The sequence below is a fragment of the Vulpes vulpes genome, chromosome 14, assembly GCF_048418805.1.
Source record: "Vulpes vulpes isolate BD-2025 chromosome 14, VulVul3, whole genome shotgun sequence".
NCBI classification, from domain to species: Eukaryota; Metazoa; Chordata; class Mammalia; order Carnivora; family Canidae; genus Vulpes; species Vulpes vulpes.
Genome location: NC_132793.1, coordinates 25002407 through 25026490, shown reverse-complemented (window position 1 = coordinate 25026490; position 24084 = coordinate 25002407). Strand labels below are relative to the sequence as shown.

The following is a 24084-nucleotide window of genomic DNA, read 5'->3' as shown; positions in this document are numbered from 1 at the left end:
GGGTCCTGGGATCAAGCTTTACATTGGGCTCCCTGCTCAGCAGGCAGCCTGCTTCTCCCTCTCCCTCTGCTACTCCCCCTGCTTATGTTCTCTCTCTCTCTCTGTCAAATAAATAAATAAAATCTTTTTTAAAAAAAAGAGGAATAACAATATCTACCCCAGAGAGATGTTAAAATTCAATGAGATGATATAAAACATGTGGCGCAAGTAAACAACTCAAGATCTATGAGTTTCTCACTTATCACCCACCCCTGCCCTTCTTAGAACTCTGCTATGGTTTTGTGTGTTACGGCTCTCTCTCACCAAAATGAGGGTTTCTAGAGGACAGAAACTGGAGTTGATTTGAGCCTCGAGTCAGTGTTCTGTAAATGGAGAAATGAATGCCAGGGCAGGACAGGTTCATTCCAGAGGGAGAAGGTATCACAGCCCAGCCCAGTTCCATCACCCCTCCAGGAAACTTTCCCAGATGCCTACTCTGGATTCACCACATGCATCACTTCTGCAGTCCCCTACACCCCACTCCCCTATGTGTCTGTGTGGGAGTTTGTGCCCTCACCAGGCTGGGAGCACTGTGAGAAGAAGGACCTCATCTGACTCATCTCTGTGTCCCCAGAATCCAGCAGGGATCACCTATGCTACAGGCTCAGCAAACGAACATTTGTCAACTTTGAAGCCAGAGAAACTACTTAGAGCCCCTGCTCACCCAGGCCATCCCAGAAGTGAGTCTTGCATCTCTTTCCCCGCAGAAACATACTATAAATGGACAGCACACCAGCTGGTGCCCAAAACAGGGCTTGGGTTTCACAAACCAATTGGCTTGTCCCAGAGTGTGGGTGGAGGCCAGGGGGCCCCAGAGCGTGGCCATAAATAGCCCAGCTCTGAGGCCTCCTCCCTGCTCTGATTTCTGTCTGAGTCACCTGACCAGGCAGGGTGGGGCTATCCAAAGGCAGTGGCCTGAGAGCTGATGGCCCTGTGGTCAGCATTCTTGAGACTCCAAAGATAAGCCCAGCTGGTTATCCACACCCTCCCCAGCCAAGCCCCTGACCCAGGAGCCTAGTGAAGCAGAGACATATGGGCCCTTCCTCCACAGGGAAGCTAAGACACACAAACACAGGATACCCTGCCCCTTCCAGAGGCTCCAGATCCCCTCCAGTTCGGCCAAGAAGAGACAGGACCCAGCCCTGGCTGCAAGGATCCAGGAAATAGATTCCACCAGAAATACAAGGAACTGAAACAGGGTAGGACCATTTACCCGGCCCAGTACACTTAGGAGGGAACACATGTGCTGCAGAGAGAAGGGGATACATCTGCTTTGGCTCAACACAGTATCCCCAGTACTCATCCCAGTGCTCAATAAATGTTTGTAGCTGAACGTCCTAAGTTTGAATCTTGAATGAAGCTTGTCCTCCAAGCTCAAACTGTTCCTTGTCTGTTCAGTGGGTGGTCACTTACTTTCCCCTGCCCAAAATTACAAGGTCTATCCACTTGTTTACTAGGCTATAGCCTCTCCTCCAGCCAAAATGTCAGCTCCATGAGAGCAGGGACCTGTTTTCTTATTCACTAGGGTATCTCAGAATCTAGTATAGTACCTCACATATAGTACCAGGTTATCAGTAGGTATGAAATTTGTTAAATGAACGAACATAGGCCGAGGGCTTCTCAGCCTGGAGAGAAAACACTGAATGTGGGCTCTGGAGTGAGACAGGTTTGGGTTTAACTTCTTTGCTCTGTGACCTTGGACAAGTGACATGACTTCTGTGACCTTCTACTTCATTTTTAAAGATTTTATTTTATTTTATTTTATTTTATTTTATTTTATTCTATTAGAGAGAGAGATTGCATGTGAGCAGGGAGACTGGGGAGGGACAGAGGGAGAGGAGACAGAGAAAATCTCAAGCAGACTCTGTGCTCAGCATATGGAGCCTAACACAGGACTCGATCCTCGATCCCACGACCCTGAGATCATGACCTGAGCCAAAATCAAGAATTGACTGTTTAACTGATTGAGCCACCCAGACGTTCCAATTTCTTCATCTTTATAATGAGAGTAAAATATATCCATTTCTCAGGGTACTGAGACTCAATATCTGTAAAGCACTTTGCCCTGCCTAGCATAGACTAAGTCTTCAGTAAACTGCAGTGTGGTTATTATTTCTGTTGCTGTTCTTAGTAGGACTGCTTAAGGAGACAGGCACAGGAAGCAGTGATAGATTTCAGTCTAGGCCCTCTCACCTGCTATCTGGCCTTGGCAAATCCCAAGGTCTCTCTGAGCCTCATTTTCCTTGCCCCTATGGTGGGCACCGATGCACACCAGCTCTGAGTATAGTATGGTGAAAATTTAGGCCCAGGTTGCCCATCTTTAAGGTCCTGGCATAACAACCTCACTTTATCACACCTGTGCAGTATAGGCGACGCCATCTCTTAAGATCCTAAAGCCATGTGAGCCTTTTGACCTAACACCCTTTGTAGGAACCCTTCTTCAGATAAATGCTCACAGGTGAACCAAGGTTTTCACAGCACCATTGTCTCTGGTGCAACAGACTAAGAACAACTTGAATGTCCACGAGTAGGGGCTGCTGAATACAAAATGTGAGCTTCGGGCAGCCCAGGTGGCTCAGCGGTTTGGCGCTGCCTTTAGCCCAGGGTGTGATCCTGGAGACCCAGAATTGAGTCCCATGTCGGGCTCCCTGCATGGAGCCTGCTTCTCCCTCTGCCTATGTCTCTGCCTCTCTCTCTTCTCTGTCTCTCATGAATAAATAAATAAAATCTTTTTTTAAAAACATGTGAGCTTCCTAACTGGCAGACCATTCTATCTTACTCATGGCTATATCCCTGGTGCCTACATCGAGTCGTGGCACAGAGCAAGGGTTTAGTAAATACTTGTTAAATGAATATATGAATCCCAATAATGGGATAATAGGCAACCATTAAAAAGAATGAGACAGAACTACAAGTATTGTCCTGTCCAAGTATTGTCCATATTGGAAATATGTCCTCAACTTGTTAAATGATAAAAACAAATAATACAGAAACTTTCTGAAACTGTGAAAATATCAACTGTAGTTATCTCTTTAAGAAGATAACTGGGGTGCCTGGGTGGCTCAGTCAGTTAAGTGTCTGACTTTAACTCAGGCTTGAATGTCCATGGGTAGGGGCTGCTGAATACAAAATGTGAGCTCCCTGGGATGCCTGGGTGGCTCAGCGGTTGAGCATCTGCCTTTGGCTCAGGGCATGATCCCAGGGTCCTGGGATCAAGTCCTGCATCTGTCTCCCTGTTTAGCAGGGGGTCTGCTTCTCCCTCTGCCCTTCCCTCCCCCACTCATGTGCTCACGCTCTCTCTCTCTCATCAATAAATAAAATGTAAAAAAAAAAAAAAAAAAAGAAGAAGAAGATGATAATTGCTTTACATTCTCCTGGGGTTTTTTTGAAGTGTATATTACTTTTTACATTTTTTTAAAAATCTACTTTACTTTCAAAAATATACCATCACATGAGTTGTTTTTTAGTTTTGTTTTTAGATTTTATTTATTTATTCATGAGAGATACAGAGAGAGAGAGAGGCAGAGACACAGGCAGAGGGAGAAGCAGGCTCCAATGCAGAGAGCCCGGTGTAGGGCTCGATCCCAGATCTCCAGGATCACACCCTGGGACGAAGGCAGCACTTAACCGCTGAGCCACCGGGGCTGCCCCCACAAGGGTGTTGCAACTGATGAATCACTAAACTGTACCTCTGAAACTAATAATACACATATGTCAACTAAACTGAATTTATTTTTTTAAACTGAATTTAAATAAAAATTGTTAAAATATACATATGTGTGTATATATATAAACATATATATATTCCAAACCATATAAGAGAGGATCCAGAGATGAAGCTCTCATCACCTTGATAAGCAAAGGGCTCCAGGACCTTAGTACTGGGAGAAAGTCACGCTTACTGAGAGCCCACCAAAGACCAAGCACCAAACTTGACTCTCACAAACATATCTTCACTTAACTACAACAATTCAATGAGAAGGATCGTGTCCTTACATAATAGCTAAATACATTGAATAAATAGTCTGACAGGGGTGACATGCCTTGCAATGCATCGTAACTATTTTTTTAAGATGTATTTATTTATTTATTCATGAGAAACACACACAGAGAGGACTCAATGCAGGACTCAATCCCAGACCCCAGGATCACACCCTGAGCCAAAGACAGATGCTAAACTGCTAAGCCACCCAGGTGTCCCCATAGATGCACTTTTGAGGATTCGGTGAGAAAACATATGGAAGGCACTTGGCACAGTACCTAGCACATTATAGGTCCTCAATAAACGGCAGACAGTACCATCATGATCATTATCGTCATTATTTCCACCACCATCAACAGCCAGGGTCACACAGCTAATTGAGGCCAGAACCTGTCTCCAGAGCCCCACAGGCATTTTCATCACAATCCAGGGAACAGGCCAGGCCTAGATTAAGCCAGGCTTTATCTATAGGGAGTCACATGGCCCAAAGCCATGTATGCATGTGTATGTGTGTGTGTGTGTGTGTGTGTGTGTGTGTTTGTGTAGCCAAATAAGTGTTTCCCTGAGAACAATGATTAAAAAGAACAGGTCTTTGTGGCCATGGGAGGAGTGGCTGGAGGCTCCATTCTTGACTTGGTTCCCAGGTCAGAAGTCCCTCAGATGCCTCAGAGGCACAGCATCACTTGGCTAAGCCAAGCCCGGTGCCTTCATATTAGCTGCATCCATTACTTATATCCCTCTTTTGACAACAGTGATACATCAAGCCAAATTTTGGGCAGGACATCTAGCAGTGCCCATCTCCCAGGGGAGGAGCCAGCAGGAGTTCCAAGGACTCATAACAGATACTCTCCAGACTTAGTCAAGCCCAGCTTGAGCCTTGAGCCCATCCTAAGTATTTAGGAAAGTCAACCGCAATTGACAAGGCCAAGGTGAAGTAGAAAGGGCGAGAGATGTACCCCGGGGATCAATCCCTACTGACCAAGAGCTAATGTGTTCTTCTGGGGTCAGAGCCAGGGGTAGGCCTCTGAGATGCACAAGAGTTTTGCCCTGAAAGACCTTTGAGTTCGCTGGAGGAAACAAAACTGACCACCTGCTGCTGACGTAAGGACGAGAGAGGCTGATACTCATGAATGATGACACATGAAAGAAATTGTGCCAGGCATTTCAAATGCACTGTCCCATCCTTAAAAAGAGCAAACCAACTAAGTAATTGAGTACCTGCTCAATGAGCACTGCCTTGGTGTGTTTTATTTTTTAATCTCGCAAATAGGGGATCCCTGGGTGGCTCAACGGTTAAGCACCTGCCTTCAGCCCAGGGCGTGATCCTGGAGTCCCGGGATTGAGTCCCATATCAGGCTCCCTGCATGGAGCTTGCTTCTTCCTCTGCCTGTGTCTCTGCCTCTCTCTCTCTCTCTCTCTATCCGACTCTCATGAATAAATAAATAAAACCTTAAAAAAAAAAAATCTCGCAAATAACCATGCAAGGTAGGTACTACCCAAAGCTGAAGTAATAGTGGTCTCTGTAACCAAACAGACCTCAGTTTGAATTCTGTCCATTTATCAGCCATATGACCTGAAGAAAATTATTTCTTCTCAATAAACCTTGGTTACCTTGTCTATAAAACAGGGATTATGGCAATTCTTATCACTCTATACTTACTACCTTTTTTTTTTTTAAGATTTTATTATTTATTTGAGAGACAGAGGGAGAGAGCATGAGCAGGGGAGAGGGGCAGAGGGAGAGGAAGAGAGAGAATCCACAAGTAGACCACTGAGCGCAGAACCTGATACAGAGCTCAATCCCAGGACCCTGAGATTGTGACCTGAGCTGAAACCAAGAGTCAGACACTCAACTGACTGAGCTACCCAGCTCTGTCTGCCCCACTCTATACTGTCTTTTATCATGAATACTTATAGGCATGCTATTCTATGCTTGTTATCTTCTAAAAGCTTGATCTTGAGGTACCTGGGTGGCTCAGTCAATCCTGCATCAGGGTCCCTGCTCAGCAGAGAGCCTGCTTTTCCCTCTCCCTCTGCCTGCTGCTCCCCCTGCTTGTGCTCTCTGTCAAAAAATATATATATATTAAAAAAAATTTTTTTAAATAAAAGTTTGATCTTTATGTAGGATGTACCTTCCCTACTTTGTACAAAGTATTGAAACTGACTTTAGTTTTTACTATCCTTTAGTATTTTTTTAAGATTTTATTTTTATTTTTATTTATTTTTTTAAAGATTTTATTTATTGGGATCCCTGGGTGGCGCAGCAGTTTGGCGCCTGCCTTTGGCCCAGGGCACGATCCTGGGGACCCAGGATAGAGTCCCACGTTGGGCTCCCGGTGCATGGAGCCTGCTTCTCCCTCTGCCTGTGTCTCTGCCTCTCTCTCTCTCTCTCTCTCTCTCTCTCTCTCTGTGTGACTATCATAAATAAATAAATAAATAATTTTAAAAATATATTTTATTTATTTATTCATAGACACAGAGAGAGAGAGGCAGAGGGAGAAGCAGGCTCCATGCAGGGAGCCTGATGTGGGACTGGATCCCGGGTCTCCAGGATCACACACCCCAGGCTGCAGGTGGTGCTAAACCACTGCGCCATCAGGGCTGCCCCTTTTATTTTTTTTTTAAGATTTTATTTATTTATTCATAGAGATGTAGAGAGAGAGAGAGAAGCAGAGACACAGGCAGAAGGAGAAGCAGGCTCCATGCAGGGAGCCTGATGTGGGACTCGATCCAGGGTCTCCAGGATCACGCCCTGGGCTGCAGGCGGCGCTAAACCGCTGCACCACCGGGGCTGCCCAAGATTTTATTTTTAAAGTAATCTCTACACCCAATGCAGGGCTCGAACTCACAACCTCGAGATCAAGAGTCACACGCATGGGTATCTGGGTGGCTCAGTCAGTCAAGCGTCAGACTCTTGATTTTTGGCTCAGGTCATGATCTCAGGTTTATGGGATCAAGTCCTGTGTCGGACTCCACACTCAGTATGGAGTCTACTTAAGACTCTCTCTCAGGGGATCCCTGGGTGGCGCAGCGGTTTAGCGCCTGCCTTTGGCCCAAGGGGCAATCCTGGAGATCCCGGATCGAATCCCATTTCGGGCTCCCGGTGCATGGAGCCTGCTTCTCCCTCTGCCTGTGTCTCTGCCTCTCTCTCCCTCTCTGTGTGTGACTATCATAAATAAATTTAAAAAAAAAAAAAAAGAGAGAGAGAGACTCTCAGGACGCCTCGGTGGCTCAGTGGTTGAGTGTCCGCCTTCAGCTCAGGGCATGATCCCAGGGTTCTGGGATCGAGTCCCATATTGGGCTCCTTGCATGGAGCCTGTTTCTCCTGTCTGTGTCTCTGTGTGTCTCTCATGAAAAAATAAACAAAATCTTTAAAAAAAAAAAAAAAAAGACTCTCTCTCTCCTTCGGCCCCTGTCCCCACTCACACACTCTCCGTCTCTACCTCTCTCACTCTCTTTCCCCCTCTCTCAAATAAATAAATCTTTAAAAAAATAAAAAATAAAAAACAAAAAAATAAAATAAATAAAAACAAACAAACAAAGAAGAGTGGCATGCTCTACCATCTGAGCCAGCCAGGTACTCCTGTCTTTTAGCATTTTTTTCAAATGTATCTCAGGCTCACTTCTGTCCCTGTCTTGCCAGCCACAATGAGGGTAGTGAGGGCAGACAGCATTTGGCTGTCTCTCCCTTTTCTCCCAGGCCTGGTCTCCAAAGGCCCAGGCTAGCCCTGGCTCCAGGTCTGTGCACACAATGGGCCTCTCTAAGCAGCAGACAGAGGCGTGTTGGCTGCCAGCTTGGGCCCAGACTCTGATCACAAACACAGCCCTGTGGCTGAGAACAAGCTGAAAACATTTGTGCAAACCCCTGACCTACCAGAGGCAAGGTCTAGAAGGCGGGCTAGGGTTACCGAAGCCCAAATGAACTCCTGTTTTAGGTCAGGGAAGTATAGGGTTGGCACCCAGAGTTTGCTAGTAACATCTGTCTTTCTAGGATGCTCTGCGGGGGCTCTGTACCCCATTAAGCCCCAGCCCTCAGGAAAGATGCCTAGCTGCCCTGCCAGGTTCATATCCAAAAGACAGGCCATCTTTCCATGGTCCCATGGAGGAGGGATTAGGAGTAGGTTGGGGGTGGGGAATTTTGAACAATGTGGCTAGTAATTGGGATCCAAGGCAAAACCTAGGCCCAGAGAGTGTCTCAGGAGCCCTGAGTCCAGACTGGTGAAGCTGCCAGACCCTTACCTTCTCCACAAGCTCCCCCAAATCTCAAGGACCAATCACATCCCAGCATCCTAGCTCCCTCATATCCTCCAGGCTTCTCAGGTCACCCCTGCAATTCAAAGACTCTTGATCCCAATGCCTTCCCCCTAAACCCTTTGCTGTCTTGGGTGGAATTATCCTTCCACAAGCCTGCTGAACTAGGAGAGCAACTCAAAAGAGACTTCAACTAAGAAAAAGCTGGAAAAAACTAGCAAGAAGGCCACGACCTCCAGACTCTTCCTCCTATCCAAGTCTGCTTAGGTTAAACCACCATCATCTTCCTGTTCACAGTCCCAGGTTCCACGCTGCCATTCTGTTTCTGCCTCCCTCCGAACCAGGCTGATGCCACTAAAACCCAGATCTGCCTATTTGCTGCTCCTGCTGAATCCCCTTTAATGGCCCTCTGTTTCCCTCCAGAGGAAGTCCAAATGCCTTTAGCCTGGCATTCAAGGCTCTGAGGGCTTTCCTTTTTCTCCACTCCCTTCCTCACACCTTCAGCTCAGATAACACTAACTAATTCCCAGGCAGGTCCCTAGGTAAGTCAAGTCATTTCATCCCCCTGAGGTCTTGCTCACACAGCAACCCTGCCTGGAATGCCCTTCTGCTCCCCACACCCACATCTGCTTATTGTTCATAAAGTGCCAACATCCCCATCTCCAGAAATTCTTTCCTGACTATCCAGAGAGAAGTAACCACTGCCTCCTCTGATCCCTGGACAGACTCCATCTCAGGACCTATGATACATCTGTAATCTGGCAGTTTTGCTCAGCTGCCCCCCCAACCACCACCACACACACACACACACACACACACACACACACACACACTAGACTGAGATTCCCCTCCAAACCACTGAGCAGGGGCAGCCCCGGTGGCTCAGCGGTTTAGCGCTGCCTACAGCTCAGGGCGTGATCCTGGAGACCCAGGATCGAGTCCCCCACATCAGGCTCCCTGCATGGAGCCTGCTTCTCCCTCTGCCTGTGTCTCTGCCTCTCTCTCTCCTCTCTGTGTATTCTCATGAATAAATAAATAAAATCTTAAAAAAAAAAAAAAACACTGAGCAGAGGAGCACCTGGGTGGCTAGTGGTTGAGCATCTGCCTTTGGCTCAGATCGTGATCCCAGGATCCTAGGACTGAGTCCTGTATCAGGCTCCACGCGAGGAGCCTGCTTCTCCCTCTGCCTATGTCTCTGCCTCTCTTTCTGTGTCTCTCATAAATAAATAAATAAAATCTTTAAGAAAAAAACCCCACTGAGTAGAGCAGTATAAAGGGAGGAGGAAAAAGAAAGCAGAGAGCACTCTCACCCAAAAGGGAGGAATAATATGGGAAAACTACACAACTTTATGCCAATAAGTTTGACAACTTAGATGAAATGGACAAATTCTTAAAAAGACATAAACCAACAAAGCTCATTCAAGAAAAAATAGATCATCAAAATCACTCTATTAACAACACTAAAATTGCAGTTAAAAGCCTTTCTATAAAGATGGCTTCCTTGGAGAATGCTACCAAACATTTCAAGAGGAAATAATACCAATTCTAAATAAATGTGATGGGGCAGGAGGGTAGTTACTAATGTGTACTGAGTGCCTACTATGTGCCACATCTTATTTTGGGTAAGAGAGAGGCCAGGCTCCAGCTGGAGGCCTGGGGCAAAGTTTGCCAAGGAAAGATCTTATCCTGGAAAAAGTCTCAGAAAATGTAACAGCTAAAGACCTTCAACTTGGAATGGTACATGTTACTTCTCGTCCTTACTGTATCCATGATAGACATTGCTAATCACTTCCAGCTCCTTCCTGCTGAGCTCAGATAAGACTTCCCAATCCTTCCAAATACATGTCTCCTGGTAGCCACCAGGGAAGATGACACTCAAAATGAAAGCTAGTGGTCATCTCTACTCTGGTCTAATCCCAACCTATAGGGAGACTGAGGGCCAGAGAAGGCAAGGGACTTACCCAAGGCTAGAGATTCATCACAGAGCAGACAGATTTTAGAAACTGATTTTTAAAGAGTTTGTATGAACAAGACTCTCCTCTACCAGATAATGAGCTCTTTCAGGAGAAGGCCTGGGTCTGATTTAGCTTCTGACCCCGTGCTCTGCACACCAGGTACATAGTAGGTGTCTATAAATGTTTCTTGACTTAGTAAGGAAAGAATGGAGTACAAGAATGATACAGAAGGCTTGGGTATTAGCTCCTGAAACCAGAAGCCTCAAGCTTTCAACACTCAGAGACGCTATCTTCTCAGAGTGACCCATGCTGAGAACCCAGATAGACATTCTCAACCTAAAGACGAGAAGATGAGGGGGATCTCAGTGTGCATTAGAATTGTGTCTACAGTAGAAATCTTACCATCTACAGGTTAAACTTTCAAACAGCATAAACTAAAAGATCTTCTCAAGTCAACCAAAATACAACATTTTGATGAGTTTCAACTGCATTACCAGCTATAAATATCAAAGTAATGAGGCATGGGGGGGGGGGGGGGAGTCTTTTATATCCATATCATCTCTCAGTGATCTTGTTATTTAACTTTGCTGTTAAAATATGACTGTTATACTTAAGCTTCAAGGACCAATACCACAGAGTTGACTTTTTTTTAAAGTATATATTTTAAAAATGCACCAGTGTTACTTAGAGATACACAAAAATGTAAAAAATAAAACAAAACCAAGAGAGAACTGAGGTCAGGGCCACAACACACCAAAGATCACCCAAAGCCTGTTTGTTTCCATGGCCTCTTGGAGACCTGTTTGGGGAAACAAAGGCAATCTATCAGGATCTAGGCCTGGGGCTCAGCTTAGCAGTTACACTAGCCATGGCATTCTCCATCAGCCCCCGCCATCTCCCTGTGCCTGTTCTGGGCCTAGAGCCAAACACACATTCCTCGGGCCCCCACAGCTTCCGGAATTGACGGGAGTTTGAAGAAAGGGCTGAGCAAAGCAGAAACCTCCTGAGAGAGATAGCAAAAGGCAGATGCGGGACAGCCACAGCAAGAGGCTATCACAATCGATGGGGAAACCAAGGCCCCGAGAAGATAAAGGTATTGTCCAAGACCACACAGTGTGAGCATAGTAGAGGAGAACCACAAAGCCCCCCATCGAAACTCTTCTCTGATCCTTGCTGGAAGGATCTGATGTTCTGCAACATAAAGGTCAAGTCTTCTCCCACAGGAGGATGGGTCTCAGGGTTTCAGGGTCCCTGGAGCTAGGAGCTCTCCAGTTTCCTCAAGAGAGAATATTAGCTGCTCCTTCCCCAGTCTCTGTCCCTCTCCTTCCCTGATTCACTCACTGAGTGGCAGATCCTGCCATGTACCTTTTGTCCTGAACACACAACCCAACAAGATAGAAGTTACATCCCTGGTTTTTGTTTTGTTTGGGGTTTTTTTGTTTGTTTGTTTGTTTGTTTATTTTAAATACTTTATTTATTTGACAGAGAAAGAGAGACTCAGAGAGCATGGGAAGTGGCAGGCAGAGGGAGAGGGAGAAGCAGGCTCCCTGCTAAGCAGAGCTCAATGCAGGACTCGATCTCAGGACCTTGGGATCATGACCCGAGCCAAAGGCAGACACTTAACCGACTGAGCCACCCAGGTGCCCCCACATCCCTGTTTTATAGATGAAGAAATTGAAACTCAGGAAAATAAAATGACTTGTCCAAGTCTACAGAGCTAATGAATGGGGGAGAAAAAATGAAAACTAGATCTGTCTGGCTCTATACCGGCTCTCCCACCACCACCCTGTACTGTGTCAAAGCAGGTCCCCATGTACTGCTTCTGTTTTCAACCCTGCCCACCTCTCAGTCCCCATTGCTGGACTGGGGCTACTTAAGGCCTAGAGGAGGCAGGAGAGAATTGAACACCCATAGGGTCCCCAGTGCTTACCCTCCAGCACCACCTCTTTGCCTGTCTTCTTCAAGACCTGCACCGCCTCATCATGGGTAGCAGAGGAGAGATCCTCCCCATTCACAGACAAGATGGCATCTCCCACGAAGAGGGCCTCAGTCTGGTCAGCTGCCAGGCCCTTGAAGATCTTGGAAATGAGAATAGGCATCTTGTTCTCCCGGCCCCCTGCATGGGCACAGAAAGAGGAAGAGACTGAAGCAGATGCTCCAATGCTTAAGAGTCCCACGAAGGCAAAATTATTTCTGAAAGCCTACCTCGGCGCCCAGCCCAGTGCCAGGAAAGCAGGGATGAGAGAGTAAAGAGAATCTCAGAAAGGAGTCTTACAAGTCTGGAACACTAATAAGTCATTTTCTAAATTCTTTTTTTATTTTATTTTATTTATTTATTCATGACACAAACACACAGAAAGAGGCAGAGTCATAGAGGGAGAAGCAGGCTCCCTGTGGAGGGCCTAATGCGGGACTCAATCCCAGAACCCCAGGGTCACACCCTGAGCCCAAGGCAGACACTCAGCCACTGAACCACCCAAGTGTCCCTCGTTTTCTAAATTCTTTTTTTTATGTATATATTTTTTATTGGAATCAATTTGCCAACATATAGTATAACTCCTAGTGCTCATCCTGTCAAGTACCCCCCTCAGTGCCTATCACCCAGTCACCCCATCCCCCCACCCAACCCCCTTCCACTACCCCTTGTTTGTTTCCCAGAGTTAGGAGTCTCTCATGTTTTGTCACTGTCTCTGATTTTTCCCACTCATTTTCTCTCCATTTTCTAAATTCTTAATGGAGTTTGGTCACTGGATCGTTGGTTAAATGCTTTGGGTGTTCGCCCGTGTTTGAGTAACTTAGAAGTGTTTCGATAGCTTTTTCTTAAATATTTTATATTTTAAGTTATTTTCCCCCCAATGGGGGAACCCACTGATACCACTTAATCTGGAGTAAAGATAGAAATCAGTTATTGCTATGGCCCCCCAAGGACCTCTTCACAATTGGAAAGTTTTACAATCCAAGACCCAGCTGAAAACCAAGACCTTAAAGTCTAGATTTCAAAAGCCTATCCAGATTGCACCTCTGATGCAAAAAAAACCTAATACATCTTACTGAATCACTTTATGGCTGAGCTCTTGAATATCCTTTTAAAACATAAAATAGGGGATCCCTGGGTGGCTCAGCGTTTAGCACCTGCCTTCAGCCCAGGGCATGATCCTGGAGTCTTGGGATCGAGTCCCACACGGGGCTCCCTGCATGGACCCTGCTTCTCCCTCTGCCTGTGTCTCTGCCCCTCTCTGTGTATATCTCCCATGAATAAACAAAATCTTTAAAATAAATAAAAATCTTAAAAATAAAAATAAAACATGAAATAGTCACAATAGTTTGCATTAGTTTCACATACCAAGTGCCAAGCATCGTGCTAAACGTTTCCAATGTTGTCTCACTGCATCTTCACGACATCCCAATCACACATGCATGCTCAGTTTCCTCTCAGGAAAAATAAAATGCAGAGAGAAGCTCCTTGCCCAAGGTCATCCAGCTAGTTGGTGGCAGTAAAGCAGTATTTTAACCTAGGTCTCCTGGCTCCAAAACCAGGCTCTTAACCCTATGGTTGACTGTAAATTAGGCCCTCAGATATCATATTACTGGTCCATCCCAGAATGCTGAAGATGAGGATCTAGTGGCCTATAGAGAGGAGGTCATTATTTCAAGGTCACACAATAAGATGGTGGCAAAGGTAGGACTAGAATGCCTCTCTTGGCCCCCATATAGGCCCAATAGTATGCTCACTGCATGGCACAGGACTAAGACTAGAAAGGAGTAGGATTCTATTTATATCTGCTCTCCTCCACCTGAAACTAGGAAATTCAGTTCAATTTGAAGCTATGATCATCCCAAGCCACCTCAAGCCAGGCTGGACCCTGAAGGGAGGTCACCATGGCAACAAGAGCCCAGTCTCTATTCATGAAGAACTGAATGGAGCTAGTACTTCCCCTGACCTCTCCTAAAAGTACCTTCACTCCCACTGGGCAGTATGATGCTAAGGAGTAACTTCATGTGACCTTGGGAAGTCTGTGCTCCTCTCCAAGTCTCAGCTTGTCCATCTGTAAAATGGAACTCTATATTAACTCTCTTTCTGCTTGGGATGCCTGGGTTTGGCTCGGCAGTTGAGTGTCTGCCTTTGGCTCAGGGCATGATCCTGGAGTCCCAGGATGGAGTCCCACGTCGGGCTCCCTTCATGGAGCCTGCTTCTCCCTCTGCCTGTCTCTGCCTCTCTCTCTCTCTCTCTCTCTCTCTCTCTCTCTCTGTCTGTCTCTCTCTCTGTGTCTCTCATGAATAAATAAAATCTTTAAAAAAATAAAAAAAAGTAATTCCTTTCTGCTTTAACACATCGAGTGTCCAATTTCTGGATTGATCTGTTACCCTATTCCACTCTGGAGTTGAGGGGCAAGACTGGTATCCACTCTCCGCATTCCCCATTTCTCCCTTTTAGATTCCTTTGGTCAGCTGCCTGATAATCTGCCCTTCGATGGGGAAGAACCAAATCCTCTGAGCACTCTCTTAAGGCCTGATCATTGAGGTTCAAATCATTCACTGTGTGATCCTAGGAAGATTGTTTTCCTTTTCTTTTTCTTTTTTTTTAAGATTTTATTTATTTATTTATTCATGAGAGACACCGAAAGAGAGGCAGAGACACAGGCAGAGGGAGAAGCAGGCTCCATGCAGGGAGCCTGATGTGGGATTTGATCCCGGGAGTCCAGGATCACACCCTGGGCTGAAGGCAGGCTCCAAACTGCTGAGCCATCGGGGATCCCTGTTTTCCTTTTCTGAGTCTCAGTTTCTTCCCCTGCTAAATGGAGATTATGCTCCTCACTTTTTACCACTTGTTGCCTGGATAAAATAGATCCTAAGTACTGAACACAGCATTCCAGCACACGGTGGTAGCTGAGTCACCACCATCCCCACCCCCTCACCCAGGCCAAAGGGTCTGTAGACACCAATGAAAGGACCCAGCAGCAGGGAGAGAACAGCGCATATCCAAGGTGATTCAAGAGCCAACACCCTTTCCCAAGGCAGACAGCACCCTGAGAAGCAGATGGGTAGGAATGGTGAACCCAGCCGCTGTGAGTATACAGGGATTTTAAGCACAGTGGTTAGTTGCCTTGGCAGTCTCTCCTGGACTCCATTTTTCCTCTCATCTAACAGCAATAATTAACTAGGCATCTACTGTGTGCTGGCAGAGTACAAATTTCAGACTCCTGTTCTCATGGAATTGTTACAACTCTATCATTAGCCTCATTATATAGCAAAGAAACTGAAATCCAGAGATGGGAAGTGACTTGTCTAAGTGCACACAGGTCCAGGATTCAAACACTACCTGCCTGCATCCTAAAGAAAGCTCTCAGGATTGGGGGCCGAGATTTCTCTATGCCCACTCTCATTTCTGCGCAAGGTGATGATGGCCAGGCAGGGAAACTCAAACCCAGTTGCCGGGACTCTCCACCTAGATACATGGGGTCGTGGGTCCTCAGATGTCTGGGTCCTTCCTGGACCCCTGTCTGTGAGCCCAGCCTGTGCCTCTCCCCAAGTCTCCAAACCTGTGCTCCCAACTCCAGGCCTTAGCACTCCCCGCCACCTTGGCACCTTGGCGGTGTCTCAGGGAAGCTTCCCAGGCCTCAGTCCCCTCTCTCCATCCCTCGCTCCCCTGGCTCCTCTCCTACCTGATGTCCACGCAAGCCCTGACGTCTCTGTGCTTGCACACAGAAGCCACCCGCCTGTCCTTGGTGCGCCCCCACGCCCTCCGCCCTCCGCCGTGCCTTGTGCCTGAGGCCTCCGACCTTGCTGCTCCCCGTGTCCCCCTCGGTCCCTCTGCCCCTCAGACACCCTCCTCGTCCCCAGACGACGTCTTCCAACTCCGCGTCCCGCGTGCGCCGCTCGGCGGCCCCGCAGACCCGCGCCCCCCGTGCCCGCGGCGCCCCCGCGCCCACCTTTGATGCTGATGCCCAGCCCGCCGGCGTCGGCCTTGCGCACCGTCACGCGGCGCCGCTGGAGCAGCAGCGCCTCGGGCAGCTGCGGGGGCGCCGCGCCGGGCTCGGCGGCGCCGTTGAGCTGCGCGGGCTCCGGCTCCCGCGGGGCGCCGGGCTCCGGGCCGAGCTCGCCGTCGGCGGGGCTCACGGTCAGGGCGTCCTCCGCCAGGCTGAGCAGCACCCGCCGCCACCGCTCGCCGCCGGCCCCCGGACCGGCCCCGGCGCGGAGCTCCAGCAGCCCGGTGCGCGGGGAGCGCCGGCCGGACGCCATCTTCGCCGCGGACCCCCGCGCCGCCGCGATCGCCCTGCCCCGCAGTGCCCGGCCCGCTCCGACCGAGCGCCCGGGGCAGAGGGCAGCGGGGGCCCGCCTGGGCCAGCCGCCACCCTACCCCGGGCGGCCGGGGGTGGAGCCTGGGGCGGGGCCGCCGGGGTGTGGCTGGCGGCGGGGGGCGGGGCGCGGGGCGCGGGGCGCGGGCGAGCCGGCGTGGCACGCGGCGGCGCGGGGACCTGAAGGACGCGGGGGGCACCGCGCGCCCGGGGGTTGCGGTCCTGGGGCGTAGGGCTGGGGGTCCAGGGTGAGGAGCGCCGCGGCCACGCGCGGGGCGGGGCCTCGTGTCCGGAGCAGGATCCCGCGGAGGGACTCGGCGCTCCGCAAGGCCGTCGAGGGCCGGGACCGGAGCTCGCGCACGTAGGAGCCTGAGAGAAAGCGGTAGGACCGCGGAGCCCGTTGCGAGGCTTTGGGGGTGCTGCGGGGAGCTGCTCTTAGCGACGGGGCGAGTGTAGACTCGGAGCCCCCAGGCACTTGCAGGCCGGCTTTGGAAGCGGCTGATTTCCCGACGCGGGGCCGGGCCTTCGGCCTGCCTGTGGGCGTGGCTGCTCTCGCCGACAGGTCCCGCCCACTGGGGTGAGCGCGCTGCGGGCGGCTCAGGGCCCCCCGAGGGAAGGGACGCGGTCCCCACCTCGACGGAAGGGAGCTTGAGAGATTAACCACCTGTTCTGTTAACAGTCGGACAGAAAAAAGAAAAAAAAAAAAAAAAAAAGCCTGAAGTCCCACAGTGCCCTCTGCGAGACCTGGCTGGAGAAGAACCCAGGACTCCTGGTGTGAGGAAAGAGGCCTGGAAGGTGGGGCTCTGGGCCTGGGGCCTCACTCTGTTAGCTCCTTGTCGACCTTGATCTCATCACTTCACTTCTCCAGGCTTCAATTTCCTTATCGATGAAATGGGGATCACAAGAATCGCTACCTGACAGTGTTTGTGTCAGGATTAAATCGATTTGCAAATGCGTTGTAGACTGCGACTCCTGTGCAATCAATACAGTCGCTTTTATTTTTTTAAGATTGTATTTATTTATTTGACAGGGAGAAAGAGCACAAGCAGGGGAAAACAGCAGAGGGAGAAATAGAAGCAGGCTCCCCCGTGAGCAGAAGTCCAACATATGGCCTGGATCCCAGAGCCCCAGGATCGTGAGCCCAGAGGAAGGCAGAGCCCTAACCAACCGACTGAGCCACCCAGGCACCCTAGTCCCTTTTATTTATTTATTGAGTGCTTACCATTGGCCAGGCCTAGATCTGAGCATATTCCTGTGTTATCGCAACTTTACAGTAGCCTGCAGGAGTAACTGTAGTTAGCAACACTCCCATTATACAGTAGGGAAAACTTAGATATAGAAGGCCTAAATGGCCTCTAGCACACATTCGTGAGTAGGACAGGGAAAGGTCTCAAACCTAGGCTTGTTTGACACCAGTGCCTAAGCACTGAACCACTGCCAGACAGCTGCCAAATACAGAAGTGAGGTGGGATCATTACAGAAAAATCCCACCAAATTGCACACTTCACCCAGCCTTCCTATCTGCTCCTGTCTCTAGCTTCCACTCCTAGCAGTAATGTGTTAGGTGATACTTAGGGCCACATCACTATGTAGATTGCCTGCATCTCCAGGTAGATATGACCAAAGGAAAAAGAAAACGAAAAAAAAAAAAAAAAAAAAAAGAGGATACTTGGGTGGCTCAGCGGTTGAGCGTCTGCCTTCTGCCCAGGGCGTAATCCTGGGATCCAGGATGGAGTCCCACATCAGGCTCCCTACATGGAGCCTGCTTCTCCCTCTGCCTATGTCTCTGTGTGTGTGTCTCTCATGAATAAATAAAAATATTTTTTTTAAAAAAAAGGAAAAAGAAAACAGTTACATATACAAGTTGTCCACAGCAAATGTATGTTTGCAAATAACTAGAGACCAGCCCAACTGTCCAACAATAAGGGAATGGTTCTACACCACCGAAAATCCACTGAGGCCACATGTATAATACATATGTATTACATACACATGTATATATAATACATAGATGCCATTTATTCAACTTGCTGTACATTGGCACATGAGCTGGCTAATTTATAGACATTGTCATTTAAACCTCACACATCCGGGGATCCCTGGGTGGCGCAGCGGTTTAGTGCCTGCCTTTGGCCCAGGGTGTGATCCTGGAGACCAGGGATCGAATCCCATGTCGGGCTCCCAGTGCATGGAGCCTGCTTCTCCCTCTGCCTGTGTCTCTGCCTCTCTCTCTCTCTGTGTGACTATCATAAATAAATAAAGATTAAAAAAATAATAATAAAAAAATAAACCTCACACATCCTGCACAGCCTGTATATTATCTCCATTTTATAGATGGGGAAAGTGAGACAGCACTAATAAGAACAGACCTGTATTCTAACCTGGCTCTGTCTGACTACCAAGCCCATTCACTCTTACTTCTCCTTTCTTCGGCCCACATAGCAGCAAAGGATGAGTTTACAATCCATTCATTCATTCAACAATACCTACTGAATATCTCCCTTTTAAGATTTTATTATTCATGAGAAACACAGAGAGAGAGAGAGGGGCAGAGACACAGGCAGAGGGAGAAGCAGACTCCATGCACAGAGCCCGATGTGGGACTCGATCCTAGAACTCCAGGATCACGCCCTGGGTCAAAGGCAGGCGCTAAACCGCTGAGCCACCCAGGTATCCCCAACAATACCTACTGAATATCTCCTATATGCCAGTCACAGTGCTAGGTACACAAGCCCTAGGTTCCAACAAGATAAACAAGTAGGATGGGTTTTTTTAAAGATTTTTATTTATTCATGAGAGGCACAGAGAGAGGCAGAGACATAGGCAGAGGGAGGAGAAGCAGGCTCTACACAGGGAGCCCGATGCAGGGAGTCCGATGCAAGGAGCCTGATGTGGGACTTGATCCCAGAACTCCAGGATCACGTCCTGAGCCGAAGGCAGATGCTCAACCTCTGAGCCACCCATGCGACCCATGGACTTATCTAAACAAGATAAGTGGCTCACCTCACAGGACACACAGCCCACTGAGAGGTAGGATCCCACAGTGGTTAAGAAGATTGGTGTTGTATCCTGATTTTCTACGTTCAAATTTTTACTGTGCCCTTTTCTCCCCCCATCTTTATTGAGATATAACTGACATATATCACTATGCCAGTTTCTATCTCTGTGGTCCTAGGTGACTTTTTTAATACCCATAACTTTCCATTTAATAATCTATAAAATAAGAATATTGAAATTACTATCCCTAGATTATTATAAGGAATAAATAAAATAATGCTGATAAACTGCTTAGCACAATTCCTGGGTATAGTAAGCACTGAAAAAATATGAGTTGTAATTATCTTGGAAAACAGGCATCAAATAGTTTTATTTTATTTTTAAAGATTTTATTTTTTTATTCATGAGACAGAGAGAATGGCAGAGACACAGGCAGATGGAGAAGCAGGCTCCACGCAGGGAGCCCGACATGGGACTCGATCCCAGGTCTCCAGGATCACACCGTGGGCTGAAGGTGGCCCCAAACCGCTGAGCCACCTGGGCTGCCCAGTCAAATAGTTTTAATTTAGAGTGATAAGTATCAAAACAGAAAAGACATAACTAAAACACATACACACACAGGGTATGATATGTATATATGATATATGATATTCAGTAAATATGAGAGAAAGATACAGAAAGTGAGAGAGGAAATAGGGGAGGAAGAAAGAAAGAAATATAGCATTATGTAGTGATTTTTTTAAGGTGTTTTGTTTTGTTTTGTTTTGTTTAGGAATCTCTACACCCAATGTAGGACTTGAATTCACAATTCTGAAATTAAGAGTCACATGCTTTTCTGACTGAGTCAGGCAGGCACCCTTATACATTGATATTTTAAAAGTTAGAGTTTTATGCTCTAAAGATGGTAGAGCAACCTGAAAAAATTAAGGGTAAACACTTGTGATAAATGAGAACTTCATTCTACTTGGCTTTTGGAAGCTTCACTCTAAAGGTAGAGAGGGAGAGGAGGAAGGATCAAGCAGGAGGCAAGAGACCTGGGGAGGGCAAGAGATCAGACTTCTTTCCCAGGACCAAAGCCTGAAGCCAGATCCTTAAAAGTCCCCCCACGTATTGCCCTGCTTAAAAAAGACTAAAAGAGCCCCAGACAAACTTGTTGAGAAAGAGCTCTGATACAGAATTCCTCCCCTGGGAGACTGTTTTCTATGGTTATAATGGGATGGGAGGAAGGAGAGAGGTGATGTGTCCAGAATAAGAGGAGGCTAGCAGAGAAGGGCAAAGGATGTACAGCCAGAAAAAAAGAATGATGTATGAATGTGTATATGTACATGTGTATGTGTGGATATATATATGAGTATGTGTGTGTATTTTATGTTTTATGTGCGTGTGTGTGTGTGTCAGCAATCACACAGTATGGACAATGCTAATCAGCTGTGCCCCAAACAGCCCACCCCCAGGAACTCTGTAGTTGGAGGAACACTCTACCCCTCCACTGTGGTCAGCTGATGCCTCTCTGCTATAGCCCAGAAATTGGCCTTAAACACACACATACACACAGGCCTGGCTCACCACCAAACCACAGGGCACAGCTCCCAGAAAAAACCAGTTCAGTCCCAAGGGATGAGAGGGAGAAAGGCAGAGAGGAAGGGGAGCTGCCCAGCTAACTTGTCTCAAATTCACTCTGAAGGCCCTACAGTCTGGATCTAGAGTCTGGAGCCCTAGTCAAGCAAGGAAGCCTCTCAATGCATGGGCTCCAAGGCAGGAAGCAGAGATTCTTACATCCCTGACCTCCCAGACCCAAAGATGGCAGTAATGTGAGTTTACACAATCCACTGCTTAACTGCTTTCCATAGATCATCTCATTTAATCTTCAAGACAACCTAGGAAGTAGGTCCTGTTATTATCCGCAGTAGGCAGATGAGGAAACCATGGCTCAGGGACGTGAAGTGATAAGCCCAGTCAGTCTGGCACCAGGACTTATTGTGACATCACACTGCACCCCAGGAGAAGTTTGAATCTTACTGGAGGCTGAGAGGCTTGCAAAGCCTAAGAGTCCATAGTGCCTTGTGGGATAGAAACCAAACCAAGCACTTCCCTTATGCGTCACTTTTTAATCTGCAGTGTAGCCTTGTAAGGCAGGCTTTATCATCTCCATTTTGCAGAGGAAGAAACCAAGGCTTAGAGAGGGAAGGGGATTTGTCCAGAGTCATGCAGCTATTAAATGGCAGAGCCTGAATATGAACTGAGTTATTTCTGATTACAAAGCTTTAGTCCTTTCTACTGGACTACCCCAGGATCCTAGCCAAAGTCAGATTCACAGAATATAGGCATGTGAAACTTAGAGATAAAGGAATGTTAATATCCTTTAGTCTTGATGGTTAGAGGAGGACCCATCAAATGTCACCAACTCCAATTCCCCACCCAACCCCAACCAAGAAGCCCCTTAATAGCATCACATAGGGACGCCTGGGTGGCTCAGAGGTTGAATGTCTGCGTTCAGCTCAGGGCATGATCCTGGAGTCCCAGGATCGAGTCCCACATCAGGCTCCCCACAGAGAGCCTGCCTTCAAGACAGGCTATGTCTCTGACTCTCTCTGTGTGTCTCTCATGAATAAATAAATAAAATCTTAAAAAAAAAAAAAAAGAGCAGGGATGCCTGGGTGGCTCAGCAGTTGACCATCTGCCTTGGGCTCAGGGAGTGATCCTGGGGTCCTAGGATCTAGTCCCACATCAGGCTCCCTGCATGGAGCCTGCTTCTCCCTCTGCCTGTGTCTCTGCCTCTCTATCTCTCTCTGTCTCTCATGAATAAATAAATAAAATCTTTTAAAAATAATAATAAATACATACATACATAAATAAATAGCATCCCATAGAGCTCACCCTCTAGCCTGAGCTTGGATGCCTCCAGCAATGAGGACTTCACCTCTCCACAAGGCAACCCATTCAAGGTAAAAGGCCACACTCCCCACCACCTAAGCCCAGGCAGGGAGAGGGAATTCACACTCACATTTTTTAATCTTGCTGTCTCAGTACAGGGGACTCAGGCTGCCTCCTTAAAATGCTTGTCCAAATCGGGGCACCAGGGTGGCTCAGTCAGTTGAACATTTGACTCTTGATTTCAGCTCAGGTCATGATCTCTGTGTCCTGAGACTGATACTTAGGTTGGGCTCTGTGCTCAGTGGGAGTCTGCTTGAAATCCTCTCCCTCTCCCTCTCCCTCTGCCTGCTTGTGCTCTGTCTCTCTGTCAAATAAATAAATATAATATTTTTAAAAGATTTATTTATTTATTTTAGAGAGCGAGTGAGGGAGGGGAGGGGCAGAGGGAGAGGGAGAAGTTCCCCCCCTGAGCAGATAGCCCAATGTGGGGCTCGATAACAGGACCCTGGGATTATGACCTGAGCCAAAGCCAGACAGTTAACCGACTGAGCCACCCAGGTGCCCCTAAATAAATAAATCATTAAAGAAAAGAAATCTTGTTCAAATTAAAGCTGAGAAAAAATATAATTATCCCATGACCATTATATTCATTTCCTCCACAGCACTCATCACAATTTGTACCTTATGCTTAAAGTGTTTGTTTACCTGACTATCATCTGTCTCCCCCACTAGACTGGACACCCTTTGAGGGCAGCAACTCTATCTACCTAGCACAGTGCCTGGCACTATAAATATCTCTTAAGTGAATGAATGAATGAATGAATGAATGAATGAATGAATGAATGAATGCTGAGGGAGAGTAATAAGAGCTTAGGTCCCTGAAAGATAAATAGAGAGATGGTTTTCCAGGCTGAAGGCTGGGAGAGGGGCTGAGCTCAGCACTTCATACCTTTAGGCAGGATCTAATGATTTCCCACTGTTAGGGAGGGCACTGTATTGCCCACCATTAAAGCCCCACAACAAGACCTAATAAACAGTAAAAGTCCAGTAATGTTTGATAAATGAATGATGAATAGCAGAAAAGTTTCTGGTTTCCACTTAAAAGGATGCCATCCACAACTGGAATTCTTCTTACTTTATTTTTCAATAAATTTTGTTTAGTGGGGCTCAGGTAGGTGAGGAAAATCACATCCTTTCTGATCAGACACTTCCTGGGCTTCCTCTCTCAATCTATCTAACATCATTTACTTATTCATTCAAAAATATTTACTAAGTCCCAACTCTGAGGCAAACATGGTGCCATGTACCAGGGATAAACAATGGACGGGTGTATACACTACTAGGGCACCTGCCTGACTCAGTCCATAGAGTATATGACTCTTGATTTCAAGGTCATGAGTTCAAGCCCCACATTGGGTGTGGAGCCCACTTAAAACTGAATGAATCAGAGATGGCTGGGTGGTTCAGCGGTTGTGTGTCTGCCTTCAGCTCAAGGTATAATCCTGCAGTCCCGGGATCGAGTCCCACATCAGGCTCCCTACATGGAGCCTGCTTCTCCCTCTGCCTGTGTCTCTGCCTCTCTCTCTTTGTGTCTCTTGTGAATAAATAAACACAATCTTTAAAACAAAATGAATGAATGAATGAGATTGTATACATGCCCACCCCACCCTAATGAAATCTATAGTCTAAT

General features: G+C 47.4%; 1 protein-coding gene and 1 long non-coding RNA gene across 2 annotated transcripts in view; one reads left to right on the top strand and one right to left on the bottom strand.

Annotated features, from left to right (window-relative positions):
• SNTA1 (syntrophin alpha 1) overlaps positions 1 to 16579 on the bottom strand; it is a 31734-nt gene extending 15155 nt beyond the window's left edge. Inside the window, exons 1-2 of the mRNA XM_026009700.2 lie at positions 16158 to 16579; positions 12158 to 12343 (exon numbers count right to left, since the gene is read on the bottom strand). Coding sequence (XP_025865485.2) covers positions 12158 to 12343; positions 16158 to 16467 — 496 coding nt within the window. The 5' untranslated portion in view covers positions 16468 to 16579. The remainder of the gene's footprint in view (positions 1 to 12157; positions 12344 to 16157) is intronic.
• A 78-nt stretch (positions 16580 to 16657) lies between these two features.
• On the top strand, positions 16658 to 17530 carry LOC140595288 (uncharacterized). Its single transcript, XR_011996787.1, has 2 exons — positions 16658 to 16905; positions 17203 to 17530. It is a non-coding gene; the product is annotated as an uncharacterized lncRNA (long non-coding RNA).
• Positions 17531 to 24084: the final 6554 nt, after the last annotated feature.